This window comes from Erpetoichthys calabaricus, chromosome 5, assembly GCF_900747795.2.
Source record: "Erpetoichthys calabaricus chromosome 5, fErpCal1.3, whole genome shotgun sequence".
Lineage (NCBI taxonomy): Eukaryota > Metazoa > Chordata > Cladistia > Polypteriformes > Polypteridae > Erpetoichthys > Erpetoichthys calabaricus.
The window spans coordinates 177132949-177153521 of NC_041398.2; the positions used below are offsets into that span (position 1 = coordinate 177132949).

The following is a 20573-nucleotide window of genomic DNA, read 5'->3' on the forward strand; positions in this document are numbered from 1 at the left end:
TTTTGCAGTTTCTTCCTGATCAGTCACTCAACAACTATTTGCTTTTTCTCTCTCTGGAGTGGTACACTTTTACATGTAACTGGAATTGCATTACTTAGGATCAGTAAGAAGCACAGTGAAGAAAACTGTGTAACATAATTAAAGAATGCTTTTACATTCATAATTATTTAGTCTGGTAGCAATTTCTTTTGCTCAGGACTTGAGTGATCATTTTTAACTAGTGTGGAGGTAGAGCCACAGTGCAGGCTTGCATCCATTTTTCTATACTAGCTTCCCTTGGATAAATATTCAACCATCTACAGGCCCAAGGTCAGTCATTTTATAACCCACATAGTCCTGAACTGGGTCATGGGGTTTCTGGAGATGATCCCAGCTAGCATATGACTCAAGGCAGGAACAAATCCTGGACAGGGTGCCAGTCCATCACAGGACAAACACACTCACACACCAACCACACACTAGGTACACATACGTCAATGTCTTATTGTAATATATAAACCATTTTTATGTGTATTTTGGTCTGTGTTGTGCTCTTTTGTAGCAGGATTTAGTTTTTGAGGTCTATGAGGTGAGAGAGAAAAATAACCGGATTGGTAAAAAAATATATATATATTTATTGATGAATTACAGCATTCTAAACATTGTCACCTTTTATATTCTCCCCCTCCCGATCTCTACACCGCTCCATACGTGTCTTTCTTTGATTGAAACAATGCTGGAAGTCTTCTTGCTTGAGGCTCTTCAACAGGCTTGCCGTTTCTGTCTTCACTTCATCCATTGAAGACAAATGTGTTCCCTTCAAGTCACTTTTGATTTTCAGGAACAAGTAAAAATCACAGGGAGCTAATAGGTGAATAGGGAAGATGATCAAAGACAGGAATGTTTTTATCAGTCAAAAACTGCTTTATGGAAAAAGCATTGTGCGCAGGAGTGTTGTCTTGGTGAAGCACCCACCCCCCTCTCGACCTCGTCTTCCACATTTTCTTATCCTTCCTTGAAACTTTTGTGCCACTCAAAAACTTGTGTGCGAGAAAAAGCTATTATCACCGTACACCGTTTTTTATCATATCATAAGTATTTGTGGCCGTTTTGTTCAATTTCGCAAAAAATTTGATGTTGAATTGATGTTCGATTTTTTCACCCAACATTACACACCCGGCAACTAGTGTAACAGTTGTTGTGCAAATACTGACTGGGCTATTCACAGGATATACCTAGCCGGTCAGCGGTTTGAGAGGTCTTGTAGGAGGGGATATAGTTCTATGATTCACGTTCGGCCGACCTCCAGATGGTTTTCCAGGAAAGCCCCAAGCCCAGTCCGTTTATTTTTGTGTCTCACCTCGTATTTTATATTTTGAGTTATTCTGGCCAAATGTAATTTAATTTCCATCTAATTTTTTGTATTCATGCAATGAATTTTGGATGTGTCACATGACCACTAATGAAGTGTCTCTATAAATATGGCAGCAGTTTCAGTATGTGTTATCCCTCAGTGGGTACATGACATCTTGAAAATTTCCCTAGGTCAGTTGGTTTTTCCAGTCAGGCCCTAATGTCATGTTGTGTTTTTGGTGTTTACGTCTTATGCCTTCAACTTTCCATTTTTGTTTTGCCGTTATGATTTTCCTGGTTTTCTGTTTTTTTTTTTTTTACTTCTCAGTTCTGACCTCTTGCCCGTCCTGACTACGTCCTTTGCCTATGAATGTCATCTCTTGATCAATTTTACATCTCACAATAATTGCCAGACACTTACATAAATGTATAATAATGTAGTGTGCTAACGCAACATATTTCAAAGCTCAACTGTTTAATTTCACCTTCACCCTGAAATACTGTCCTCTCTATATAATCACTATTCTTCTGAGATCCCCCTATTTCCTCTTTTCATATTTGGTGTTTTATTTTTAGTTATTGCTTCAAACTGTAAAGTTGCTTTAAGTGCTGTAAAAATAAAAAAGACAAATATTAGGTGAATAGGGCACTCTACATTTGCCTTTCACAGATGTGTGTGTTTCCTGTAAGGACTTGCTATCTGTTCAGAATTGGTTTCTGCTTCATTCCCAGTGATATGGGGAATAGTCATTTTGAAGTAAATAATCAGATTAGAAAATGGATGGATGGACAGAGTATTCAACACATTTTAATGGACTTTTTTCTCTAAAAAATCATTTGAAACTACTTTAATTTATCCTATTTCCCTAAGAAAGGGCAAGGCAAAAGCAGAAACTTTATAAATGTTTCAATAAAATATATACTAAACCTTTTCTCCTGTAATGAAAACTGCAGAGCCCCAATTATAAATGTAATTATAATAAAATGAAATTTAGCAAATCTTCTTTTGTTTTGTTTGATGGGGACAGACATTTATAATGTACAGTATATAACATCAGATGGCAAAACTGTCAAAACCTTCTTAATCTAAGTCGGGGTCACAAGATAACAAACATTCTGGAAGCATCAGGCACAATGGAGGAACCAGTCCTGCAGCAGGGTGTGAGTCCATCACAGGCTCTACCTGAACACACAAACAGGGATCATTTAGAATCACATATCTCCCTGATGGACATGTCTTTCAGAAATATGTTTGGAAAACCAGAGTACCAGAGTACTAGGTTACAAGTTAAATTAAATTCATATATTCTCAATCTGTGCTGATATTTTTACATTCATTTTTCCATGACAAAAGCCTAGGGTTTTACAATTTCTCTCAGAAGTATCCACTCCCAGATGATATGCCAGCCCATGACAATGGACATTCACACACATACATTCAAACAGGGTCACTTTGGAGTAATCAATTAACCTATATATACCACTTTGATCATATTCTTTTGTTGATCCCTCTTAGAATTCTATCATGTTAGTAAAACATGACCTCATTTGAACCCATGCTGACTGCTCCCAAAAATTCCTGTTCTTGTCATGTTTTGCTCAATCTTTTCCTTAATAATTTCTTCCATTAATTTATCTGTGATGTAGGTTAAGATTAATGGCCTAGGGTTGGTTGGATCTGTTTGATCACTCTTTTTACACAACAAGATGATATTTACCATTTTACAGTCCTTCTCTGTAACTTAAATATTATCTGGTCTCCATTATATGTCTAATTTCAGCCAATTTAATCTGAGCAGCACTTCTCTCTCTACAATTTCCAAATCAATCAGTACCTCCTTAGTAGACCCTGTTAACGCTGGGAGGTTATCCACTTTCTCACACGTGAGGATTTCAATAAAAATGCAATTATTATTGCATATTTTGAGTTGTACTTGTCCTGTTTAATATGTAAAATGTTTTAAAACTTGTTCCACTGCTCCTTGACTGTTTCTACACTTAAAAATTTACAATTGTTTGTCTCTTCAAAAGCAGCAATGTCCTGACAAAACACTGAGAGTTGTATAATAATATTGTCACTTGAACCTAGCAATTCAATCACCTCTACACCTTGAATTCTTTCCTGATTATTACAATATTCTATATCTAGACAGGCTTCCCCTTGCATTGGTGCTTTAACATATTGTGTTAAAAAACAGTCACTGATTATGACTAAAAACTCCTGCTATGGTACTCTTCTATTTGCAAGGTTATCCCAGTTAATATTCGTGTAGTTAAAGTCTCCCAAGATTATAATATTCCCCTGTAAACTTGCCTTTTTAATATATTAGTAAAAATATCCATCCATCCATCCATCCATCCATTGTCTCCCGCTTATCCGAGGTCGGGTCGCGGGGGCATCAACTTGAGCAGAGATGCCCAGACTTCCCTCTCCCTGGCCACTTCTTCTAGCTCTTCCGGGAGAATCCCAAGGCGTTCCCAGGCCAGTCGAGAGACATAGTCCCTCCAGCGTGTCCTGGGTCTTCCCCGGGGCCTCCTCCCGGTTGGATGTGCCTGGAACACCTCACCAGGGAGGCGTCCAGGAGGCATCCTGATCAGATGCCCGAGCCACCTCATCTGACTCCTCTCGATGCGGAGGAGCAGCGGCTCTACTCTGAGCCCCTCCCGGATGACTGAGCTTCTCACCCTATCTTTAAGGGAAAGCCCAGACACCCTGCGGAGGAAACTCATTTCAGCCGCTTGTATTCGCGATCTCGTTCTTTCGGTCACTACCCATAGCTCATGACCGTAGGTGAGGGTAGGAACATAGATTGACTGGTAAATTGAGAGCTTCGCCTTGCGGCTCAGCTCCTTTTTCACCACGACAGACCGATGCAACGCCCGCATTACTGCGGATGCCACACCGATCCGCCTGTCGATCTCACGCTCCATTCTTCCCTCACTCGTGAACAAGACCCCGAGATACTTGAACTCCTCCACTTGGGGCAGGATCTCGCTACCAACCCTGAGAGGGCACTCCACCCTTTTCCGGTTGAGGACCATGGTCTCGGATTTGGAGGTGCTGATTCTCATCCCAGCCGCTTCACACTCGGCTGCGAACCGATCCAGAGAGAGCTGAAGATCACGGCCTGATGAAGCAAACAGGACAACATCATCTGCAAAAAGCAGTGACCCAATCCTGAGCCCACCAAACCGGACCCCCTCAACACCCTGGCTGCACCTAGAAATTCTGTCCATAAAAGTTATGAACAGAATCGGTGACAAAGGGCAGCCCTGGCGGAGTCCAAATCTCACTGGAAACGGGTTCGACTTACTGCCGGCAATGCGGACCAAGCTCTGGCACTGATCGTACAGGGACTGAACAGCCCTTATCAGGGGGGCCGGTACCCCATACTCTCGGAGTACCCCCCACAGGATTCCCCGAGGGACACGGTCGAATGCCTTTTCTAAGTCCACAAAACACATGTAGACTGGTTGGGCAAACTCCCATGCACCCTCCAGGACCCTGCTAAGGGTATAGAGCTGGTCCACTGTTCCGCGACCAGGACGAAAACCACACTGTTCCTCCTGAATCCGAGGCTCGACTATCCGACGGACCCTCCTCTCCAGGACCCCTGAATAGACTTTTCCAGGGAGGCTGAGGAGTGTGATCCCTCTGTAGTTGGAACACACCCTCCGATCCCCCTTCTTAAAGAGGGGGACCACCACCCCGGTCTGCCAATCCAGAGGCACTGTCCCTGATGTCCATGCGATGTTGCAGAGGCGTGTCAGCCAAGACAGTCCTACAACATCCAGAGCCTTGAGGAACTCCGGGCGTATCTCATCCACCCCCGGGGCCCTGCCACCAAGGAGTTTTTTGACCACCTCGGTGACCTCAGTCCCAGAGATGGGGGAGCCCACCTCTGAGTCCCCAGGCTCTGCTTCCTCATTGGAAGGCATGTTAATGGGATTGAGGAGGTCTTCAAAGTATTCCCCCCACCGACCCACAACGTCCCGAGTCGAGGTCAGCAGCGCACCATCCCCACCATATACAGTGTTGACACTGCACTGCTTCCCCTTCCTGAGATGCCGGATGGTGGACCAGAATCTCCTCGAAGCCGTCCGAAAGTCATTCTCCATGGCCTCCCCAAACTCCTCCCACGCCCGAGTTTTTGCCTCAGCAACCACTAAAGCCGCATTCCGCTTGGCCTGCCGGTACCTATCAGCTGCCTCCGGGGTCCCACAGGACAAAAGGGTCCTGTAGGACTCCTTCTTCAGCTTGACGGCATCCTTCACCGCCGGTGTCCACCAGCGGGTTCGGGGATTGCCGCCACGACAGGCACCGACCACCTTACGGCCACAGCTCCGGTCAGCTGCCTCAACAATAGAGGCACGGAACATGGCCCATTCGGACTCAATGTCCCCCACCTCCCTCGGGATGTGGTCGAAGTTCTGCCGGAGGTGGGAGTTGAAGCTACTTCTGACAGGGTGCTCTGCCAGACGTTCCCAGCAGACCCTCACAACACGTTTGGGCCTACCACGCCTGACCGGCATCCTCCCCCACCATCGAAGCCAACTCACCACCAGGTGGTGATCAGTTGACAGCTCCGCCCCTCTCTTCACCCGAGTGTCCAAGACATGTGGCCGCAAGTCCGACGACACGACCACAAAGTCGATCATCGAACTGAGGCCTAGGGTGTCCTGGTGCCAAGTGCACATATGAACACCCCTATGCTTGAACATGGTGTTCGTTATGGACAATCCGTGACGAGCACAGAAGTCCAATAACAAAACACCGCTCGGGTTCAGATCAGGGGGGCCATTCCTCCCAATCCCGCCCTTCCAGGTCTCACTGTCATTGCCCACGTGAGCATTGAAGTCTCCCAGCAGAACGAGGGAGTCCCCAGAAGGTATGCCCTCCAGCACCCCCTCCAGGGACTCCAAAAAGGGTGGGTACTCCGAACTGCTGTTCGGTGCATACGCACAAACAACAGTTAGGACCCGTCCCCCCACCCGAAGGCGAAGGGAGGCTACCCTCTCGTCCACCGGGGTAAACCCCAATGTACAGGCTCCAAGTTGGGGGGCAATAAGTATACCCACACCTGCTCGGCGCCTCTCACCGGGGGCAACTCCAGAGTGGTAGAGAGTCCAGCCCCTCTCAAGGAGATTGGTTCCAGAGTCCAAGCTGTGCGTCGAGGTGAGCCCGACTATATCTAGCCGGAACCTCTCAACTTCGCGCACTAGCTCAGGCTCCTTCCCCTTCAGAGAGGTGACATTCCACGTCCCAAGAGCCAGTTTCTGTAGCCGAGGATCGGACCGCCAAGGTCCCCGCCTTCGGCCACCACCCAACTCACACTGCACCCGACCTCCTTGGCCCCTCCCATAGGTGGTGAGCCCATGGGAAGGGGGACCCACGTTGCCTCTTCGGGCTGTGCCCGGCCGAGCCCCATGGGTGCAGGCCCGGCCACCAGGCGCTCGCCATCGAGCCCCACCTCCAGGCCTGGCTCCAGAGTGGGGCCCCGGTGACCCGCGTCCGGGCAAGGGAAAACGCCGTCCAAAATGGTTTTTCTTCATAGGAGGTTTGTTTAACCGCTCTTTGTCTCATCCCTCACCTAGGACCAGTTTGCCTTGGGTGGCCCTACCAGGGGCATAAAGCCCCGGACAACAGAGCTCCTAGGATCATTGGGACACGCAAACCCCTCCACCACGATAAGGTGACGGTTAAAGGAGGGGAGTAAAAATATGTATATGGAAATTATTGTTTGCATTGGGATGGTCTCCTAAAATACACTCCTAAAATAAGACCTCTAAACCTAATGCTTTCCAGACAAATCCAGATGTCCTCACATGTGGTGGTGATATACTAAATGATACACGACGTGTGAGCTTGAGGTTGCTGCTGCTACACAAGCGGTGTACTGACTACACTCGTAAATGTACTTTAATTAAATCTGGAGGATACCATTAGGTGGTAGTGTAAGAAATCATTATGGTGAGAAAACAACGTCCGGTTTCGCTGTGTTGTGAGCTGAGTGAAGAAAGATGTTCAAAGTAAAAACTCTTTGCATTCTGATGCTGCTGAAAAGCACTATAAAGACATTCGCATGTCAGCATTTAAGTTTGATGATTTACTTCACCACATCAAACCATTCACCAAACATCGAAGCATACACATTGATCCAGTTGGAGCTGCAAGCTTGCTGTCACATGTTAATAGTAAATAACGATGCTGATGTCATGTACCAAAACTTGAATACACTTGCCACCCATATTTTTGCTGGTGCTGCAACTTGTGAATGTGTCTTATTAATTTCTGACAACGTGCTCGTAGGCTGTGTCAAAAGAATGCTGGGAGTGCATTATGAGCGTGAAGTATAAACCAACCCTAAGATGTAGCTCATCATCAAGACATGTATTTAAATTCTGTTTCACATACGTAAATGGCAGCCCCCCCACCCCCTTTCTTTTCTGTCTACTCTTCCTAAAAAATATGTGGCCATCTATGTTATACTCATCCCCATTTTTGTTATTTAGCCAAGCTTCACTTATTGCTATAAATGTAAACAATTATTATTATTATTAGTTATTATCAATAGAACACCTCTAGGACATTATGTTTTGGTCCATCCGACACTGCCAGGTTGCATCTAGACAGTCCAGGAGCTCAGTGATGCCCTGGTCCAGATCTGGGAGGAGATCCCCCAGAACACCATCCTGGCATGCATACAAGCAAGTGGGGGCCATAAAAACTACTGAGTATGATTTTGAGTTGCTGCAATGAAATCTTGGCAAAAAGGACTAGCTTGCTGCATCATTTTTTTACTTTGATTTTTGGGGTGTCTTTGAATTCAGGCCTCTATAGGTTGATAATTTTCATTTCCTTCAAACAATGTGGTATCCTTTCATTCCTAACACATTACCCAGTCCATATCAGTATAGATATTCTACATGATTTTTTTCTCCATTGAGATCTGATGTGTTTTCAAAGTGTTCCTTTAATTTGTTTGAGTAGTTCATATCACTTTTGCATATTTGCCATGATATTCTCTTGCTCTTAATGATACATATAAATAAATGATAAAGAGGGTAAAGTTATAATCAGTTGTAGCCTGGGATGCCAAATTGTCAAATTCCAGCTTCTGCTGTAAGCATTAAAATATGAAGTGTAAAGCAAATTCAAAAAGCCCATATCTGAAAAATACATTTAAAGAGTAAAAGCATGACAAAAATGTATTCTGATTTATTTTATCATTGTTTTTGAGAATTTCAAGGGTGAGGATTTTTTTTTTTTGCCAAAAAATGTTTTTTGTCTAGTACTTGTAAACGTCTACAAATTGAGTATTTTAAGGCAGATGTAACTTGGAGAACAACCACTCACATTACATCCAGACAGCTTTAGTTTTATAAACATTGCGATACAGAAATTTGCGGGGGTGGGGGGGGGCGTTGGGGGGTTGGGTGGGGTACCGATGTGGGGATGTGGGAAGCCTTGACTTTGAGTTTAGCTTTCTTAGAAACAATTGCAGTTTGTGAAGAAAGGTACATTAGTTGTCAAGTGCTCTTATAGAAAGAGAGTGGAAGACAGGCTGCTATCTCATAGTGCAATGACATGTTAGTGTTGGATTAGATAATTTCAACAGAAAAAAGAAATCTTGTTTACAAAGGAACTAAAAATACGAAAGGAGAGAGTGTAGAATTATGAGAAATTAAACAGACCCTCTTAGGCCACTTGCATTTGTTCATAAACAAATATAAAATACACGAGACTCAACATTTGAAGAATGTGATCTAATGCAACGTTCATTCTAGCAATGAGCACTTTAATTTCACCCAGTTTATTAAAACTATTTTGAAATTAAAAATGTATATTTTAAGGTTTATGTTATTATTGGCTGCGGTGGGTTGGCACCCTGCCCAGGATTGTTTCCTGCAATGTGCCCTGTGTTGGCTGGGATTGGCTCCAGCAGACCCCCGTGACCCTGTGTTCGGATTCAGCGGGTTGGAAAATGGATGGATGGATGGATGTTATTATTGGAAAATCACATTCATTCTGTCATCTACTGAAAAATACCTCTCACTCTGCACAGCCACAGTAATTTGGAAATCTATGCATTAGTCCATTTCCTGAATGTGCTTTTTAAATAGTAAATGGAATCCTAATTCTAAAGTCTCATGCCAAGGGAAAACCTCTCCTGGTAATAATGGATGCAAAGCAGGAATGTAGATTCTGAATTTTCAGATTAATTTTATTTTTTTCATTTCATTCCAAATATAAATGATTCTTAATGCTGCTATTTAGAAATATGAATAGTCGTTTTTGTATATTTTTGTTTGTCCTGAGGTGGAGTGGCACCCTTTCCAGTGTTCCTCCCTGGTTCCCCACCTTGTGCTCAATTCTACTAAAGTAGGTCTGCAATCTTTAATTGGATTTAGTGAGTTTGAAAGTGAATATCTGGATAGACTTTTATGATATCAGTGAATTGGAACTAAGATACAAATCAGTGTAATATAAGGTGGTTCTGAAGCCATCACATGAATAATCAATAATTCAGTGGGCTTTGAGGTTCCTAAAATGGTTAAGTACAGTACATTTGCAAATGATGGCCTCTTTTAGGTCTAAACAGAAGTCACATTTATTTACTTAAACCTGGAGCTCTTAGCCTCATCTCACGTCCAGGCCTCCAGCACTGCAGCTATGCCTTATAATCAACAAGAATCTTTGTCTATTTTAGGTTTTAATTGGTGGTGTCAGATTTAATATATCATCTACACCATTGGTCTCAAACTCCATTGGCTGCAGGTTTTCATTCTAACCCTTTTCTTAATTAGTGACCTGTTTTTGCTGCTAATTAACTTCTTTTGAATTCATTTTAAGTCGCTTGGTCTTGAAGACTCAGACCCCTTAATTGTTTCTTTTTCTTTAATCCCTCATAGAATATCTTTATATATAATATTGTCATGGCTGTTCATTTGTCTGTCCAGGATTTTAAATCACCTGTAGCTCGGAAACCGTTTGACCTATTGACCTGAAATTTGGTACACATATACTACGTGACATCTACAATCCTCTTTCGGTGTGATGATTGACCTCCAAGGTTATTCCTCTTTTTATTTTTATTTTATTTTATTGTAGAATCAACTCTCAGAAGTGGCCAGCAGGGCGGTCATGCGGCTCATGCGGCTCATGCGTATGGGCGCCATTCTCATCCCTACTACCTTCGCCGTCACTTCCTCTACCTCTTCATAGCTTAAATCATTCTTGAGGCAGATTAAAAAACCTTAAGTGAAAAATTAAAGAAAACACACTAATTAATTGCGACATGAACACTGACTTAATCAGTTTTAACACAAAAAGATGCAGACGAAAGAAGAGAAGAAGCGGGCCGCTAGGGTGGAGAAAAGAAGAACTGGTACGGAAGCAACAAGTGCTTCAACCTCTGAGCAAACAAATGCTAAACGTACAGAGAAAGAGAATGAAAACTATGAATGCGCAAGTCAAGTGTATAACGTGCAGTGCGCCGTTACTGGTCTGAAAATAAACAAAGATGAAGGACTCAGGAATGTTGATCTGCTTGGGTCCACAAAACATTTTAGCAGTGCTCTTGGACAAGAGAAAATTAAATGTATGTTGTTGCACAATGACAGCAGCAACAAGCAATGGCATTAAAGAATGAGTTTAATTAACCACAAGATAATCAGTGCCTAATTAAGCAACTGGTTGGACTGAAATTGTTTGGAGTTTGAGGCCCTGAGTTAGTTGGTTTTCTGTTGGCTCACTCACTTCACATTTCGTTTCTGTTTGGGTGCCATTTAAGGAAAGAAATGAAGCAATTCAGAGGAACAAATCTTAAAAAACAAGTCAATTAAAATGAAAGGAAAAGGAGTTAATTAGCAGTAAAAAATGGGTCACCAATTAAGAAAAGGGTTAGCATGAAAACCTGCAGGCACCGTGGCAGTCCATGACCAGAGTTTGAGACCACTGATCTACACTATCGTTATAGGCAAAAATTTAGATTACAGTCATAAATTCTGAGTTGGGACTACTTATCAAAGATGTCAGAGGGTCGCTGATCGCTACAAGAGGAGACTTTAAATCTTATGCTGCAGTCATGTGCCCTGTGACTATTCAGAGCTCCAAGGTGTGACGTTTCATCTTCCCACTTCAGTGTGTTCACATGGCCTTCCAGTTGGGTTATTCAGGGCAACCCAAGGTTTCTGTTGATTTGGTATTTGGTCTACAAAAAATGCAATTAAAGATAAACAGCATTTCTCGTGGAAATAAAGAGCAAAATAAATGTATTAAATGTGTGTCACTTCATTCAAAATGCAGTTCAACCAAAAAATGGTATTTCTGGCTGACCAAGTTATACGATTTATTTTATACAATTGACTATGGTGAAAGGCCAGCGTTATATCACGCCTCAGAGAATTCAGGCCAGCTTTGTTTTCTCTAAAATGTCCAGTTTGTAGTTTCACTATCTTAGTGTATTGTTTACCATCTGTCTGATAGCACTTGAAAGTAACATTATACCTACATAGATATTAATCAGCTCTGTGGCATTGGAACCGGATTATCAGTATTTTGAATAATCTTAAACTTGTTTTAATTGTCATGCTCGACACCCTGTCTGCAATTTTATAACAAAACCTTAGTTTATACAGTATGCTTGTTATAATCTATAAAACTGTTGGCTCAGTGGTTAGCATTGCCATGTCATGAATTCAACATTTAGGGTTCAAGTCATGTACCTGGCTTTTGTCCATCTGTAGTATGCATGCTCTCCTTACGTCTGTGTGAACTTTTTCTCTGAGAATTCCATTCTTTTCTTCAAAATACCAAAGATATATGTGGAAGTTTAATTGGAAATTCCAAATCATCAACGTGCAGTAATGGTTTTATAAAGGACTGACAGCCTGCTGAAGACCGGTTTTTGATTTTCATCCAAACATTTCAGGATAGATTCTGGCTACTCACAAACCTTACATGGTTTGAATTGGTTTGAGAATTTTTTTTAATCTATAAAAGTTAATCTATAGAATACCATTTATTAGATAACTGCTACATCATAAACTTCACTGGGATGAGTGCATGTTTTATGACTTATGGTAATAATAAGTAATTTTATTATATTAATTTTTTAAATGATTTTTTTTCCTATTGGTGCATTCATTTAAAAGAAGCCTTCATGTCTGGCCCTTGTGTTAAATGTCCTTGCCCTGTGGAAACCTGCAACTTTGTTCAAAGTCACATTGATTAAAAACAGCAAATATTTACAAACCGTCCAGTGAGGTTTTGCCTGTTATGCAGGTTACAAAATAAAGTGAAAAGGCCAAGCAAACATTCTGATTTTGAAATGACAAAAATTCATGCGATGGGTGAAAGGTTAAAACGGTAAATAGAGGAATTGTCATTCACTGATTTCTTACCATACACCAAAATATGTTGTAAATACCAAGCAATATCTAATAAATCAGATGGCTGAGTTATGAAGCACCATTCTAGATCTTAAAATAGATGTAAAAAAATGAAATACAGATAGAAGGAGTAAATGGGAAAAATCTGCCAAGAAGAATTAAAATATCTTCAAGCCATGTCTGCAGTGTCACAAGAGTAAACCTGGTTTCTCCGCTAGATGCATTTACCTGGATACACTGCCAGCTTAGGTTTCACAACTCCCTGATGGCAGCTTCACTCAGGGGTATAAAAACTTCCTTGTGGATAAAGGGCTTACACTTACACCAAAGAGAACAATACTACTTTAGTGGAATTGTAATGAAGTAAGGTTATGTATGTATTAAAGAAGCACATTAATAGGAGAACATTTTTTTGCAAAATAATTTTAGTTTATTATTTGTACAAATATGTCAACATAGACCATTTGCTGTATCTAATTCTAACTTTATCATTTGTATATTTTCCCCTTCCATTTTCTCAGCTTAGTTTCTTGCCATTCCATGTTTTCCTGTTTTAGGTAGTTTGGTATCTACAAGGGGGAAATCCAATTTGTTAATAAAAAATGTTAGTAAAAAACTAAATTATACAATTTACAGCAATTCCAATTTAGTCATTGTCAAAATACTTCCATTAAGAGGCAACACATTTGTTCCAACACTTTTTCAATTCCTGGAAATATTTCCTGTACTCATCTTACAGCCTCCTACAATTTTTTCCTGAATTTCTTCCATAGTAGCAAAACGTCTTCACTTCAGTCTCAATTTTAATTTCAGAAACAAAAATAATTCACAGGGAGTGAGATCTGAGGATGATGCAATTAAAAACAACTAAATTTAGTTGTGCACGTGACATTGCATCAGACATTTTCTTTCTAATGCTTTCCCACAGACACCTCAGCAGTTCAGAGTAATGTTGCTAATTAACAGTCTGTTCATTTGGAAATCTATTTATTATCAAGTCAGTTGAAGCTGAAAAACACAATTATTGTTGTCTTGATATTTGATATGACTTGACGTGATTTTTTTTGGCTAGGAGGAAACAATCTATGAAGTTGATAATTGTAGAATAAATTTCAGAAATAAGCACTTGATCAAATCAGCATGATACGACTTGGAAAAGTTATTAATGGCTGTCAGCATACAATACCTAGCCTTCTTCCATGTTATCGACCAATTCTGGGAGTTATTAGGTCTTCCCTCATATGTGTTTCTAATTTGTTAAATGGTGATAAAGAAAACATTTCACTGTATTCTGTACAATGACAATATTTATCTATAAAAATGGGCATTGCGAGCAATAGAATGTCAATTATGTTTAGTCCAGTTAGTTAGTTGTCTTTAGGCTGTAGTGTTTTGTATTTTTCATTTTATTGTATAATGTTTAATTTAAACTCTGAACATGACTGAGAGCATACCTGCTCAGAAATACACGTTTATCTTGTAATGGTTCCACACTTAAAAAAGGAAATTCAAATATGATACATGAAGTTTTCTGATGCGGTATATACTGAACATTTCTTTGTAACATTCACATTGTCAGTTTTGATTTAAGAGATTCCTAAACTTGTATTAATTTAAAAAAAAACTGGTTTCATACAGTTTTAGCAGATTGACACATCATTTCCCAGCAGACAGCTGACAGAAAACAAATTTTAGATGTCAAAAATATTCAAACACAAATCATTCCAAAAGGGTAGAATCTAAATTTTTGGACAAAGCTTTAATTTTATGATAATGAAAGCCTGAAACTTAACCCTACCCCTAACCTAATCCTCACTTATGATCACTCTCTGTCAAAGGGTGAGGAGCTCAGCAGTATGGGAGGACTTATGCATTAATGAGCCATATTATTATAACTTTTCCCATATGAAGCGAATGATGTTGACTGTCTCATAAAGATGGCATATGTCAAGATCAGAAATACAGGTGCTGGTCATAAAATTAGAATATCATGACAAAGTTGATTTATTTCAGTAATTCCATTAAAAAAGTGAAACTTGTATATTAGATTCATTCATTACACACAGACTGATGTATTTCAAATGTTTATTTCTTTTAATGTTGATGATTATAACTGACAACTAATGAAAGTCCCAAATTCAGTATCTCGGAAAATTAGAATATCAATTAAGACCAATGCAAAAAAAGGATTTTTAGAAATGTTGGCCAACTGAAAGGTATGAACATGAAAAGTATGAGCATGTACAGCACTCAATATTTAGTTGGGGCTCCTTTGGCCTGGATTACTGCAGCAATGCGGCGTGGCATGGAGTCAATCAGTCTGTGGCACTGCTCAGGTGTTATGAGAGCCCATGTTGCTCTGATAGTGGTCTTCAGCTCTTCTGAATTGTTGGGTCTGGCATATTGCATCTTCCTCTGCACAATACTCCATAGATTTTCTATGGGGTTAAGGTCAGGCGAGTTTGCTGGCCAATCAAGAACAGGGATACCATGGTCCTTAAACCAGGTACTGGTAGCTTTGGCACTGTGTGCAGGTGCCAGGTCCTGTTGGAAAATGAAATCTGCATCTCCATAAAGTTCGTCAGCAGCAGGAAGCATGAAGTGCTCTAAAACTTCCTGGTAGACGGCTGCGTTGACTTTGGACCTCAGAAAACACAATGGACCAACACCAGCAGATGACATGGCACCCCAAACCATCACTGACTGTGGAAACTTTACACTGGATCTCACGCAACGTGGATTCTGTGCCTCTCCTCTCTTCCTCCAGACTCTGGGACCTTGATTTCCAAAGGAAATGCAAAATTTACTTTCATCAGAGAACATAACTTTGGACCACTCAGCAGCAGTCCAAAGGCGAGACGCTTCTGACGCTGTCTTGTTCAAGAGTGGCTTGACACAAGGAATGCGACAACTGAAACCCATGTCTTGCATACGTCTGTGCGTGGTGGTTCTTGAAGCACTGACTCCAGCTGCAGTCCACTCTTTGTGAATCTCCCCCACATTTTTGAATGGGTTTTGTTTCACAATCCTCTCCAGGGTGCGGTTATCCCTATTGCTTGTACACTTTTTTCTACCACATCTTGTCCTTCCCTTCGCCTCTCTATTAATGTGCTTGGACACAGAGCTCTGTGAACAGCCAGCCTCTTTAGCAATGACCTTTTGTGCAAGGTGTCAATGGTCATCTTTTGGACAACTGTCAAGTCAGCAGTCTTCCCCATGATTGTGTAGCCTACAGACCTAGACTGAGAGACCATTTAAAGGCTTTTGCAGGTGTTTTGAGTTAATTAGCTGATTAGAGTGTGGCATCAGGTGTCTTCAATATTGAACCTTTTCACAATATTCTAATTTTCCAAGATACTGAATTTGGGACTTTCATTAGTTGTCAGTTATAATCATCAACATTAAAAGAAATACACATTTGAAATACATCAGTCTGTGTGTAATGAACGAATCTAATATACAAGTTTCACTTTTTGAATGGAATTACTGAAATAAATCAACTTTGTCATGATATTCTAATTTTATGACCAGCACCTGTATATTAGACGGAAAGCTGATGTTAGGCACTCGTAGTTGACGTGTTGAATGCAGACAATATGGACAGGTATAAAGATTTGGGTATCTTTGATATGGGCCAGATTGTTATGGCCAGACAACTGGGTGAGATTGCTTCTGAAATAACAAGGCTTGTGGGGCACTCACAGTCAGCAATGATGAGTGCCTACCGACAGTGATCCGAGGAGGGAAAAACCACAAACCACCGATTGATACTCATTAATGTGAGATGTATACGAAGGTTATTCTGTCTGGTATGAATTAAGAAAATGGCTACTTTGGCACAAATTGCAGATAATTTTGATAGTGGCTATGATGTAATGTGTCACAACACACAGTGCTGTATATGGGACTATGCAGCCGCAGACCAGTCAGAGTGCCTATTCTAAACTCTGTCCACCATCAAAAGTACCTACAATGGGGACACAGGACAGATGAACTGGGCTTTGGATCAACTGAGGAATCTTGTGTTGTCCAATGAATCCCATTTTTTGTTACATCATGTGGACGGCTGGATACATAAGGAAAGAAGACAAGCTAGTGGAGGAGGTGAGATGATTTGGAAATGTTCTGTAAGGAAATCATTGCAGTGGACATTAATTTGATAATTATCACATGTCTTACCATCATTGAAGACTAGGTGCATCCCATCATTGCAACAATATTGTCAAAGGGAAGTGACATCTTTCAGCAGGATAGTGTACCTTGCCACACTGCACAGATTGTTTGGAAATAGTTTGAGGAACATGGTGAAGAGTTCAAGGTGTTGCTCTGACCGCCAAGTTCTTCAAATCTCAATCCAGTTGAGCATCTGTAGGATGTGTCGGAACAAAATGTCTGATCCATGGCAAAGCACCAGGAGCTAGAGGATCTGCTTCTGTCATTCTGATGCCAGTTACCACAAGACATCTTCAAAAGTCTTGCAGAGTCCATGCCTCAGCTGGTTGGAGCTGTTTTGGTGGTCCAGGGAAGAGGAACAGCATGCTAAAGGTCATCAGTGTTAATGTGAATAACCTAAAGGCTTATATTTAAACACTTAATACTTTCTCCCTACGTCAAATATAGTGAAAACAATGTTTTCACATGAACATGATACTTTCTTGAAATGCTTCCTACCAAACAGTTTCCATTTAGAACTTTACTGAAATTTAGATTTGGAAAATGTTAAATCACAATCATTACATCATGATAATTACTCTGTGCATCTTGTTTGAAGTTAATTAGGGAAATTCTTTCCTTGTTAATGGGACAGCATTAGCATTGATAATAACCTAATGTGATAGAAAGACATTATTTTTAGTTGTAGTTTCCCATAATATGGCAAGAATGGTTCTACGTAACAAAGTAAAAAAAAACAAAAGTCCTTCATTACTTTAAGAAATGAATACTAATCAACCATGGAAATTACAAGAACATTTCATGTGCAGTAGAAAAAAAAAATGTAGTGCCATGATGAAACCAGCTCTCATGAGAAATGTCACATGAATAGCTGACCAAGAGCTCCCTGTTTTGCTGAGGATATGTTTATTAGAGTCACCAGCCTCATAAATTGCCAAATAAATGCATTTTAGATTACAGGGCAAATTAATACTCCATGTAGTTCGCCTTTTAAAAAGTGTTCAGAGAAGATTGTATGAATTAGGACTTCATGGTTGAACTGCTGCAAAGAAACCACTACTGAAGGAGACACATACGTAAGAATAAGAGACTTGTTTAGGTCAGAAAACACAAGCTGTGGAGAGAACAGTGGACATTTGTTCTTTGGTCTGATGAGACACATGTGAGATTTTTGGTTCCAGACATGGCTTAGTGAGATGCAGAGGAGGTAAGCTGATTTCTGCATGTGGGATTTCCACTATGAAGTTTGGTGGAACAGCTGTGATGGTATGTGTATGTTTTGCTGGTGATTTTGTCACTGATTTATTTAAAAATGAATGCATACTAAATTAGCATGGCTACCCCAGTGTTTTGCAGTAGCACTGCATTTCATCTTGTTTTCACTTAGTTAGACAGTCATTTGTTTTTCAGCAGGAAAATAACCCAAAGCACACCTTCTGGCAATGTAAGCTTTGGCAAAGAAGGTGAATGATGGAGTGCAGCTGATCTGGCCTCCACTATCACCCAACCCAAACACAGTGGAGATGGTATGGAATGAGTTGGAGCTGGAAGTGAAGGAAAAGCTGCTCAACAAGTGTTCAACATATATGGGAACTCTTTCAAAACCCTGATGGAAAACCATCCCAGGTGGCTACCTCATAAAAAATATACAAAGCAAACCGTGGCTACGTTGATAAATCTACAAAATCATTGATTTGTTTAACACTTTTCGCTCACTGCATAATAAGGAGAATTGCTGTTTCTCCAAATCGAGAAGACTCTTTTCAGGTAGATTAGACATACTGTATAGTTAGAACACCTCCTGGGACCCTTCAACGATGTGTGTGTGCAAAACACAGCCCTTGGAAAAAGATCCAAGACAAACTGGATGGATTCTGTCTCTTGGCTGACCTGAGAGTATCTGGGTATTCCTCAGGAGAAGCTAGAAATAGATGATAAAGAAAGGGTGTCCTGGTCATTCCAAAATGTTGTGGTCATCATGCTGTTTACCAGAAAAAATGAAACACATTGTGTGGCGAAACATGTTTGTAAGAAATTTATGATTAGTGATAAAACGAAAGAATATATAAGGGAAGAGAACACAATAAAAGTTCTTAACAACTTACCAATCCTATTTGAGGGAAAATTGCATTTTTTATTCTGATTCATATCAGGACATTAGATATCCTTTCTTGCAGTTTTTCAAATTAGTTATATACTTAATAACTAAAAGATTAGTTATTAAAAATAAAACCAAGATTGGTTGAAAAAGTATTTGGGAACTGACTAGAATGAATATTGCAAATATTAACCACATCCTGTATCCATCCATTTAAAAGTCACTTAATTCATTCTGTACTAATGAGGCAGGCAGTTCCCATCCCAGCAGCATTACTTGCAAGGCAAAAGCCAACGCTAGACAGGATGACAGCACATCACCGATCAACTATATTATGAAGCATGACAAAATTGAAATATGGAAAGCATTTTCTGCTTCACAATGTTGAATTCTTTATGATATGAGACAATGTAACAGAAAAGATCAGCATGTCACCAACCTCAAAAAGAATGTGTAGCTGCAAAGTAATATTTTTAAAAGTTAATAAAAGAATATTTTTAAAAGTTAATAATTTCAGAATATGATTTGAATGACATTTATACTTCAATGAAAACAAATGTTTCCAAATCGGGGATTGTTGCTATACTATATGTTCACTTTAGAGTGTGGTTTTAATTTTAATAATATCTAACAATACATCAGTGTTACATTTTTTAAACGTAACTCTATGATGAAAGTGATATTAACTTCAATTTATGTTTCCTTTTACAGAATATGTCTATCATATCAGGAAAAGAGAAGGCTGGTAAGTAATGTGGATTGAATAAATTTATTTATTTATTTTATTTATTTAACAATGCATTCATTTGGTTTATTCTTGTGTGATAAGAGCAGCGGAATAATTATTGATGCTGCATTTTATGCATTACTGAAAAAGGTTGTGTTGGGGTTGCAGAATGCACATGACTGATGTTTACACATGTACCTATATTTGAAAAAAGTGTTTTTTTTTCTGGAACTGTATGCATATATATGCTTTAAAACATACAAAGATAAGTCACAAAGGGTTGGGGCACTTTCATTATTCCTATATATTTTTAAGAAAACCAAAAAATTGATTTTGACAAGTGAAACATCTTTGAAGACAGGAGTCCAAGCTCAGGCTGGCATGATAAAATGTAGGAGGGGCTTATATGGGGTCCAGGCAGGAAGAGGCAGGTCCAGGTGAGTGTATAACGGAAGTGATGTCAGAGTTGGAGTAGGTGTCAATCTTCTGTCCTGCAGAGGAAGGAGAAGAAAAGGCATTATTCAAAAGTGCCATAAAATGGCCACCAGGGGGCAAACTAGCTTCCCAAACCCGACACCAGATACAAATCCAGCAGCATACACATTTTTATTTTGATATGGTAAACATTTCAAAACCGTTTCCCACCAATGCCCAGTACAATAAAGTACCAAGCAGCACAGACAATAAAGCACACAGCACTTCTATTCTTTTTTCTCTCAGTCCACCTTCACTCCTACTCTGGCAAGCGTTATCCTTTCCCTCCCCACTCTGGCTCCTCGGGTGAAGTGAGGCAGTCCCTTTTATGCTGCACTTGGGAGAACTTCAGGTTGCCCACAAGCATTATATGGA

General features: G+C 40.4%; 1 protein-coding gene across 1 annotated transcript in view; it reads left to right on the forward strand.

The window, feature by feature from the left end:
• The window catches only part of dlc1 (DLC1 Rho GTPase activating protein), a 445543-nt gene that overhangs the window by 213725 nt on the left and 211245 nt on the right, over positions 1 to 20573 (forward strand). Inside the window, exon 5 of the mRNA XM_051927797.1 lies at positions 19709 to 19742. Coding sequence (XP_051783757.1) covers positions 19709 to 19742 — 34 coding nt within the window. The remainder of the gene's footprint in view (positions 1 to 19708; positions 19743 to 20573) is intronic.